The sequence below is a fragment of the Schistosoma mansoni genome, assembly GCF_000237925.1.
Source record: "Schistosoma mansoni, WGS project CABG00000000 data, chromosome 3 unplaced supercontig 0192, strain Puerto Rico, whole genome shotgun sequence".
NCBI classification, from domain to species: domain Eukaryota; kingdom Metazoa; phylum Platyhelminthes; class Trematoda; order Strigeidida; family Schistosomatidae; genus Schistosoma; species Schistosoma mansoni.
Genome location: NW_017386013.1, coordinates 91,149 through 101,855, shown reverse-complemented (window position 1 = coordinate 101,855; position 10,707 = coordinate 91,149). Strand labels below are relative to the sequence as shown.

The window sequence follows — 10,707 nt, the reverse complement described above, 5'->3', positions numbered from 1 at the left end:
TTTCCTATCGTAAATTAAAAACTAATTGTTTTTATTATGTTGTACTGTTATGTCTGTTAAGAATTTTTATCGTCGAAATAACACCATGGGCTATAGTTTGGTCATACTTCTAATTCGAATGTTTTAATAATTCAGCAGGGACTAAACAGTTATTGTTCTTAGTTCATTTTTGTATTATTTGCTTGAATCTCTCCATTGATGCTTAGAAATTCAATTGATCAGTCTCCAATCGGCATATGTGTATCCTGTGCGGATTTCCTCGATATTGCCCTGATTCACAGACATTATAAGCAAAGATGGATTGTTGCTAGCAGTGGAATTCAGGACGTGCGTTCCATTTTATTCGGGACTCGTCAGCTGGATGTGCCTACATCACAGAGTTAATGATCGTTCCGGGACTCAAACTCAGTGCCAAGACGGAACCAAGATGGATCAAGGTTTAGTCAATATATTAACAACTGGGAAATCCAAACTGCTAAAAATCCTATTAGAATGTATCTTAGTTTAGTAGTGAATATTAAAATGTAAGCTGTTTACGTATAATATTTCCTAGGTATTTTTTGTTCAAATGTAAATGCTTTATACACTGGATATACGGCATTCTTATCCTCTATTCGCGTTGATATAAATCCATTTTATAGTCATGTGCTTCCTTTATTACCACTTTAATGATTACACTTCAGTCCAAATGTCAGAATAAATTGCTACATTTATAGATGCTTAAAGTGATGCATAGTGCACATCGGCCTCAGGCGAAAATATGTTGTGTATAAGATTTCAAACACAGATATAATAATAAACAAGTTTTGAACTCAAACGAATACGATCTTTTATGAACAATCACAATTAATAAATGCCTACAACTTTCTGATATTTCTTATACTACTTAAAGTAGTTTGAAATGAAAAGCTAATCGTTAAGCCATCGATAAACGTTTAACTTTTAGAAAATCAAATTTCAAAGAATACGAATGGAAAATATGCATCGTTATATTTCTCACGCTGAAATAGTATATATCATATCATAATTATAAGGATTATCATACAGTTGGATAAAACTATAATTATGTTTTGCATTATCATTGGAAAGTAAATACAAACAAACAAGTCGAAGCAATGACAGAATAAATCATAGCATATCAAGGTTTAAAAGTAACAGTAGAACTAGAAAAACGAAGTTAGAAATTGCACAGTAAGCATGAATTTACATAGGATTCAACAGAAGGAATTATCATATAGAGACAAAAACCATTGATAATTGAAAACTAACCAGATATACAATAACACATAACACTTCTTTCTCAACGCTTTGCTTAACTAATCAAGTAGCGGCGTTGTTATTGTTGTTTCTGAGTGCTTTAAAATATCCAATTCATCTTCCTTATCTTTCATTTGTAACTCTTTCACCATTCGTAGTATATCCCTTACAGAGAAGTGTATTCCTTTATCTAAACATATAGTAACACGTATCAATCCGTTTGTATCGATTACAAAAATGCTCCTACATCAAGCAAAAATAAGTAAGCGTCAATGAACAACAACTAAATGGTAATTTGTAAGAAAGACTATTAATGTTTTTTTTCTCTTAACCATATAAAACTGACCAACATTTGTGAAACTAATGAAATGACGTATACAGATGTTGGTATTGCTGTACAAAACGTATTCTTTGATAAATGTTATAAAATTCGGCAACATGCTGAATTCGATTTACCTTACAACGACGGAAAATATATTTATATCAAATTGATTAAGTGTATATAAATTATTTTCTTTCGAAACAAATTGATCATTGAAGATTACTTTTTAGGAGGAACTTTCTCAGATTTAATATGACACTCCCAGAGTAGAGACATATGTGGCCATATGAAGGAAAACGACAGTTAGTTAGTGAGAGGAAACGCTACCAACACCTCACATTAATTGTTGTAAGAACGGTAGTTAAAATTCAGATTTCGCTAAACAGAAAACAACATGGTATGTAGGGGGCTGAAGGTTATATATTTTGTATAATGTGGAACTAACATTGATGTACTTCAACTTAATAGCTAAATATTAATAGTCGCAGTGTAGTGTGGTCTACTTATATTCACGTAAGTAGTATATGGCGATGGTCAGACATAGAATGTATTTTGGCAGAAGACCGACAAGGAAAGAATCGAAATGAAGCGCAATTGGTGGGAAAATGCATGAACAATGGAATTAGAGGAGATGAACTGATATTTACAGAAGGAACAGTGAAGATTGAGACAATTGGTTGTTAATTTTCAAATTAACTGTTCATTGTATGGTTATCAGAATTTAGTGACAAAGTCTGTAATTTTTGCTTAAATACATTCAATTGTCCCCAACAAGTGTTTTCATTCACTACAGCAGTAAATCACCAGCTGACTGAAATTTGAGTTTGAGTTCAAGTCTCTCTTTCAACAATTGTCACGAACCAGCTATTTCAGCCAATAAATCACACAGTGCCAACCGCATTCCGCTAAATATATCATTTCTTAGGTGTAAATTTTTCGATATACACCAAACCTCAACCAAGTCTATCTAATGATAGTTAACAGAAATAATTCGTTCGATTTTGTTTATTTACAAAAGGAATAAAAATAATCTGATGCCCCTGTAAAACTATATAATAAACGTTGCGACTTAAGGTGTGATGTTTCTAAATTTGGTTAATGTGTTACAGAAATTTTGTTTTGTAATGAAAAATATGTAGTTTCGCCATTATAGTAATATATGTAAAATTGACATCTAAGTGCCTTTGGAAGAGAAAAAGGTGTTGCATGAATATTGATTTAATTGTTTTTATAATTACTAAAAGTTATCATTTTGCACTGGAATATGTATAAATAAATATATATATATATATATATATATATATATATTTAGATAGAATAAAATGAAATGTTACTTAGTAATTGACAAAATATATCATGACCAGTATTGCTATTCAGTCATATGCCTGTCCATAATTAATTAAAAACTTCTGTAAAATACACCCATCGTTAACCATGGCAACCTTAGATCGATAACACACATCTTTTATCCTCCTCCTTTAAAACTTTTACTACAGTAGTTATGTACAAATGAGATTCTGATGTTATTAATAATGATAATAATAATAATAATAGTGATAAGCAAAGATGAATAGTGGCTAACAGTGGGATCCAGGACACGCTTTTCGTCCTATTTCGGACTCGTTAGCTGAATATCAGAGTTAATGTTCACTCTAGGCATTGTACTCAGTACCGTTCTTTTCAAATGCTATCGCGTTATTTAAACTTCACCCCATCTCACAAGAAAGTGGCTATCAGGATCTGAGTGAGTAATGGATTGACGTTTGAAGAGAACGGTACTGAGTTCAAGTCCCAGAGTGAACATTAACTGTGAGATTCAGCTGACGAATCCCGAATAGGACGAAACGCGCGTCCCGCATTCCACTACTAGCCAACATCCTTCTTTGCTTATAATGCCTGTGAGTTAAGGCAATATCGAAACAATACGGACAGTATGCATATATGCGATTAAGGGGCTGGTCAACTTCAGTCTTAAGCATCAATGGAAAGCTTCAAGTAAACAATACCAAATGAATAATGGTGATAATATTATTAGTTATAGTCCGAATAATAAACACAAGTTACTACGTCAAACAGAATATTTTTTATTAATTAATTTCAAATAATTTATGAAGAATAGACTTATTCATAGCTGAATGCTGTTTGATACAATCCCTTAAAGTAGTTTTAATTGGTTGGAGGTAATCAGTAGGAAGTCCTGAAAGTAAGTTTAATGTTAGCTCTTATTCGTTGACAAAATTGATGCTGGCCAGTCATGTATGACATTTAACAACGTTGTGCTTTAGTCGATAATTTGGTCTCTCGAACGGCCGTAGCTCCGTAAATAATCTTATTGGGGTTTGAAGCGATAGGTAGCAGATTCTAGTCTTGTTGCTAATATGGGCACTGAGATACAAGTAATTCCCCGTGACAAGACCCATGTGGGACAGAATGTTCATCATGCATCTCATTACTAGCCATCATCAGGACATATCCAGGTAACAGTCATAATATTTGTTACGGAATTTGTAATTTAGTCTCCGTCCTCACTATCACTTTTTATTTTAATGAATTAAAATGATGATTATAAAGGTGAAATGCACCACGATTTCTTTCAAAACCTTTACATAATGACCTATATAATCCCATTAAATTATACGTTTACATCTGTTTTTGCCAATAAACATGATAAATTGTCTCTCAGCGTATACCTTGGTGTTTTTCTCTTAGATATAGTTATCAGTTGTGTAAAAAAGCTTTCTATGTTCAAATAGTGACCGCTTATGTTGCGTAACTTGAATACCATTTAGAATTATACTAGAAAGTTGATCTGACACACGAAGAAGCTCCAGCTGAAAAATGTAACCAATCTACTGTATTTTCATTATAATTTATTTCAATAAATTCAAGGAAAAAGGAAATGTATATCGCTTTGGCTTAAATGCTGTTTGTGTATTCAGTGATCTAGATAAAAACTAACTCAAAAATTTTCATGTCGTTACTAGGAACGATCTGAATCATTTCACTGTTGGTAAAAAAAGACTGAATTCGACACATTTGTTGACGAATTTGCACACTGTACAGATTGTATAAGTATAGCCATTATGTTACACGTTATATAGAACAGAACAATCGCGGCTGATAGTAGAATCCGGAATGCACATTTGTTTCTGTTTGTGACTCTTCAGTTAGACGCTGATGATCACACCTATACTTGAAACCAATACCTTTTTTCTCTAAACGCCAAATCTATTGTCCACTTGGTGAATTATGAAATCAAACTTTTATTTAAATTATTGGCAATACTTGGAGATATATCCAATGTTTAGGAGACTTACATATTGTATGAATGTTCAAATTAAGCAAAAGCGTAAAAAGAACGGGAATAGCCCATTTTTAACTTCCCCTCCACTTATTTAACTTTCCAAATAAGTAAACAATATGCTTTATCGAAATCTGCAATATCAACAAGAATAAACATTCACCCATTCTTCACTACAGTAACAGTCATCTAAAATAATGTTTATATTTATGTTTCAATGAACCTGAATAAATGTTCTCTAATATGAAAACATGATGTTAACGTTCAATTTTAGCCGGTATACTCTAAAAATAGGAAGATGACTATATTGAGCTTTCTGCGAGCTATGATACATACATCCTACTACTTCAGCATATCACTTTGTTTAGCTGTGACTGAATATAATGACGTTTTCTCAGTTTTACGGTAAGTATTGGAATTAATAATCACACGAATTTCATTAACATTAAACTGAGGGTTAATACATTATTGACTAGGTGATTGGAGAGAACAAATGCTACATTTCGGGTGTGGACCTCACGCTGTTCAGTCCTAGTCAGCAGAGCGATTCTACCTTCTTAAAGAAGCTGGCATTCTTCATTATTAATGTCATATTCGAAGATAGTATTGGTTAACTAATCTATAAGCGATCGATTTCCTGCAGAATTAAAACCGACTGCTGAATAGTTTCCAGTCTCGAGTTTGTATTTCTTAGTTTTAAATAAATCTTATCGAAAATGTTTCTATCTATTGATGAATAGTAACTGAACTTAAATAATTTTCCAAAGCTTACAATATGGCCAATGTTACATAGGATTATTAGTCCTAATTCCCCCACTCCATTACAATGGAAAATTCTTATAAAAAGACTTACATTAAAGCACTTCCATTATCCTCGTTAGAAACTCCATATGCTTTGCAGATCCTCATGTTTTTATCTTCCAATAATGGAAAGTGGACATTTTCATCAAGCCCATTCTTCTGAATTGGCGCGCAATACCATGCGATATGAGATTCTAGGGAATCAGGGGAGATCGCTAAAATTTCACAATTGATTTCTTGAAAGTCTGACAAATAACCATTAAAATTTAATAGCTCTTCTGATGAAAGTTTCAGGCTATAAATAATTTCATATGAAAAATACTGATAAATTAACTGTGCTCTACAAATGATGAAGATAGTTGCACAAATAACAATATACTGTAATAGTATTTAGTCATTCAGTGATTTAAGAAAGCTAGGAAAAAAACCCGAATACAAGTCACGTACTGGTTATCACTCTTTAGTAAGATGTCTGAAATGTAAAGGAAACTAATGCTACCTGTAGCACGTGGTTTGAATCTCAATAGTAGAATCAGTTCTCACGACATTGCAGGCTATCCTCGTTAACTAGTGGCAATTAACACGAAAACTATCCCCAGAGCTATTTTAATTGTTTTACAATACCTAACATCAAAACATAGTATACCCGACATTTTGACCTCAATCAGCATTATTAATCAGACGAGCTTTAATTTCTACATGGTTGACGTTGACATCAAGATATCTGTTCCAGATTTTTATCAAAATACCAATAATTTTAAATGAATCTTTTATCAAGGGAAGGACTGGTAGTCCACTTACTGCTTTTATTACTCTTCACTAAACAATTGACAAATACATCATGATATGTACGTATTGACCTAACTACTAGCCTAGTATGTACGTTGAAAGGTCTTATAGGTGATTACTTCATGCAAAATTGAGAACAATGATCTATCGCTTTCACAGTGAATTAAAAGAGCAGAATTCCTGCACAGTGGCTGGAAGAGAAGCTAGGTTAACATTATGATCGTTTGTATGCGTGTATATTCAGTAAAATTATTATAAATCGCCTCATTGATTTTTTCCGGGAAAACATGGAGTGAACGCATTCAATCAAAGGTTAATGTTCAAGTTCATATCGTTTGATACTTAATCCTCATCTAATCTTGCTGACCAGGCTCGTAACGTGATAATTGAAGTAGCCAACTCATATTTAGTTTATTGGAGTGGGATGGTTGATTTATATCGGTCGAAAGTAAGTGAAATATACTCCTGAATTCAATCGGTTCTCGGTATGGATCATGAGGTATCCAAAAGACATTATTACGTCACTGTCAAGCTTTTTACATAGTTGAAATCCACTAGTCTTCACTTTTCCTCAAGGTTATTCTTAAAGCTAATAATTGATAAGTAAATGATTATTATTTGGTTGAATGGTCTGTAGAAATTAGTTGAATTTGGATTGATAGCAATAATTACCCCAATAGTTTTTTAGCATATTCTGCTTTTTATCGAAACACCCTAAGTTTTTGAAACTGCCACTGAATTGTCATATTAAATAATGTCATTCATGTTGCGTCAAAAAACGATCACGCTTCCTGTGTTCTTCTCTGCTAACCCTTAAATAGACAATCAAATATCTGTTCATATGTTTAGTTCAACTCCGTAACTCTTTTGAGTTGTCAGTTTTTGATGTACATTCGGTTTAAAACATGACAAACGGAATGGTTGGATCGATATCTTCCTTACTTTTCTTTTGTTTTTTTGTTCTAACTAATTGTCAACGCATACACAAATTGTTCTTTCCATTCGTTGTTGATGAATTTTGACAGGACCGTTGTGTGGTTATTTTAAGTGCTCAGTTTGCAAAACTTTGAATATAGCTTTCTGGTTTTGACTGACTTTTGGTTATATATATATATACTCTTTGGTGTAACCTTGAGAATTCGAAGAATTAGTATTGCTTAAATTATAAAACTCTACACTGGTCTAATAGTGTCTTCCAAAAAAATATTTATCAGTTAGGCCGAAGCTGTAGGTATACATTGAAGCGCCGATTATACTTTGCGTTTTGCTATGCTTATTACGCATTCTATGCCTTTTTATGTCTTGCAAACAAAACAGTTCACATTTGGCAAACACATTTTTTCATGAAGAAGAAATGATTTACCGAAATCCGCATTCTCTTTTTTCAGCTTCGAAGTAGTCGCTCAAATAGCGTTTACTAGGATCTCTGAGTAACTTTCATTAACATGCTCTGAAGTCAGCCTAGCAAAATATTTTTTAGTTTTAAGATTCAGTTGACCAGTGGAGGATGGCTTTGATGATTCATCAATAAACTAATTTATAGTGAAACTTTAAAAGTGAACCCAGCGAATAATTGAATTCAGCCATGTGGGAAGCTCGTTAAGACAAAAACGGAACCCTGATAAAAATGCCGATTTGGTAGAAGTCTTAGGGCCAAATTAATGAAACATTGAGCGAATTCCTGGAAGTTGCCCCACCAGGGAGTCTCATTTCACTTACTGTGTTTCTCTAAATGCAGAAAGCTTAAAGACCTGTAATAATTAGTAATAGTAAGTCATAAGTTAGAAACAACTGAAGGCTGTGTAGCGGCGACTAATAAACGTTTTCTAGAGCTGTGGACACATTTCAAAGTCTTCAAGTCCATTGGTGAATAAATTAATCAGATCCTATTCTCCATCAGTTCGAGATATCACCTCGGATTCGGCTTCCGTAGTCCACACTGAGTCTCATTGAGAACGTTGGTATACTTGAATAAGTTCAATGAGTGAGTTATTTGATAGTGATAAGACTTTCCAGTCCACTTTAGGTCGAATGGAAAAACGTCTAAGTCTCGTCCCCTTATCTTATATTAGACCCAAAGGTAGGTTCATGTTGGTGTTTTGTGTCTTAAATAAATGTTACATAGTTATTTAGCTCCGTCTGGGATCAACCCTCCACTAGACCATCACAATAAGGCTAAAAAAGCAAACCAAACAAACTCAGAGACGGATACCGTATTCCCCACGGCGTGGCCGCCGATTGCAACGTCTTACACGAAAACGTAAATAGGTAATATTGCCTGATTATCTAGTATATCATACATATCCCTGTTTTTGGGGAAATTTTGTCCGTCTTGAGTAGTTTTTCTTCAGGTCTAGGGAAGAATCCCCGAGATGTTTCGTGAACTCTTGAGTTTTCCTCAATATGTGTACAAAATCTTATAACACTTCGGGGTTTTTCCAAAATTTCTTCAAACTTCCAGGCAAACCATCATATATTTACAACTTTGGTGGAAACTCCAAAATTCACTCAAAGTTCCCCAAAATGGAGGAATATATGCCCGTTATTTTCCACAGCAATTGATATTAAAAAACCTACAAGTTTGAAGGATAAAATATGGCGACCAAATATTTTCCGACATAATCTTCTAATCTTGTCACACCCTTGATCCCACTCTGCAGAGATTTCGTAGAAAAAGCAGGTGCTCTGCTGGAAACTCGGCGAACCCGGAGGTCTTGAGAAAGCTTGTATTTGTAAGGCGATTATATAAAATTAACTTTCACTACCTTGTATTGTTTGTACATAGTTTCGTTGTCAGCAATAATATGTAGTACTTTTGAAAAATGACAACTTTCAAGGCCAATTGGAGGTTACTGACCGTTATTTTGTTATTCTGTCCTGGTTTTCTGATAATAAGATTCAAATAACTACTTATCACTTGGCTATCTACAGAATGTTTTAGGTGACATTAGATTTTAATCTCTTGACTGATAACTTCCGATTCTTATCTACAGAAAGGAAAACCATGGAAGTCTCTGCACTCAATATCCAATAACTCAGTGTCGTACTCGCAAGCCAATACTTAGAAATAAGGCTTTTTGGACATGATCACATTTACGCAGCGGGTTTTCAAGAAAAGCCGATTGGCTTCTCTGGACAAGGGTTGATCAGCCTTAACACAGTTGGACCTCCCTACCGTACTGGGTCGATGTTAATATTTTATTTGAAAGCATCGAAAATTCATTTTTTTGGCTTTCGTTCATCCGTTTTGATTCATCCCATACTAGGTGGTTTATTCCATCATTGTCCGATACTTCACAGGTGGGTTTAGGCTTTAAAGAAGTGAGGCCATGTTTATCATTGTGACTAGGGTTTCACTAGGCACCAAACTCTCCCCGCTATTATTCCTGAAATTCATCTGTGGTCCCTCAGCAGACCTAAAATACTCAGTTTTCATTCACTTGGATGGCACGAAATGTTAAAAAGTATTCAGATATAAGGGCGATTCACTTGAACTTCAAAGAGAGCCGGATATTCCAAGGTAGTCGACGCTCGGGAATAGATAGATATTCGGTCGGTGAAAGTGTCAGTCTATGGAAATTCAACTTACGGGGGGACGTCAAACAGACTAACACCTTAGAGGCTATCGCCTCTCTTCAACGTTGATGGAGCGCGATCTGCATCAGTTATTAACAGAATTCGCAGACATTTATGACAACCAAGAAGATCTATCAAAAGTCTACACTGTTCTACATTGTATCCGAAAGAAGCTTGAGAAACGAATCCTGGGGTCCTCCTGATATAGTTCGAGATTTATGTTTTCGAACATGACAAAACATACAACACTATCGAATCATTCTCCATGAAAGAAACATAAGCCTCTTATAGCAAACGTAAAACTGTACTGAAAAAAAGTGATTGGATTGATGGAAGTTCCAAACTATTGTTACCAAATTTTGTCAAAAATTGGAATGTACAATACCCAAACAAATTTCATCTCTCAATAATCCAACCAATAATCGTTCAATCAGTAGTAAAATCGAAATTTCACTAAGTAGGTAAATTTATAAAAGATACAAGAGAGTTACCAAGTAAAACGAATAAATTTGCTTATTGATACAGGAAAGTTATTCTATCAGTCGAGCGACCAAAACCAAATATTGACTATAACAACGTATTTCAGGATTTCATGCTAGAACCTTCCTAGAAGGATCCCATAAATATATGTGACCAAAGCAACAGTTTTATACACATACAT

At 34.1% G+C, this 10,707-nt stretch overlaps 1 protein-coding gene across 1 annotated transcript; it reads right to left on the bottom strand.

Moving 5' to 3' along the window:
- Positions 1–1,316: 1,316 nt before the first annotated feature.
- Smp_093780 (peroxiredoxins, prx-1, prx-2, prx-3,putative) lies at positions 1,317–5,789 on the bottom strand (the record flags this gene model as incomplete). Its single annotated transcript, XM_018791191.1, has 2 exons — positions 1,317–1,500; positions 5,734–5,789. 2 exons carry the CDS (start codon positions 5,787–5,789, stop codon positions 1,317–1,319), a joined length of 240 nt encoding a protein of 79 aa, XP_018645604.1.
- Positions 5,790–10,707: the final 4,918 nt, after the last annotated feature.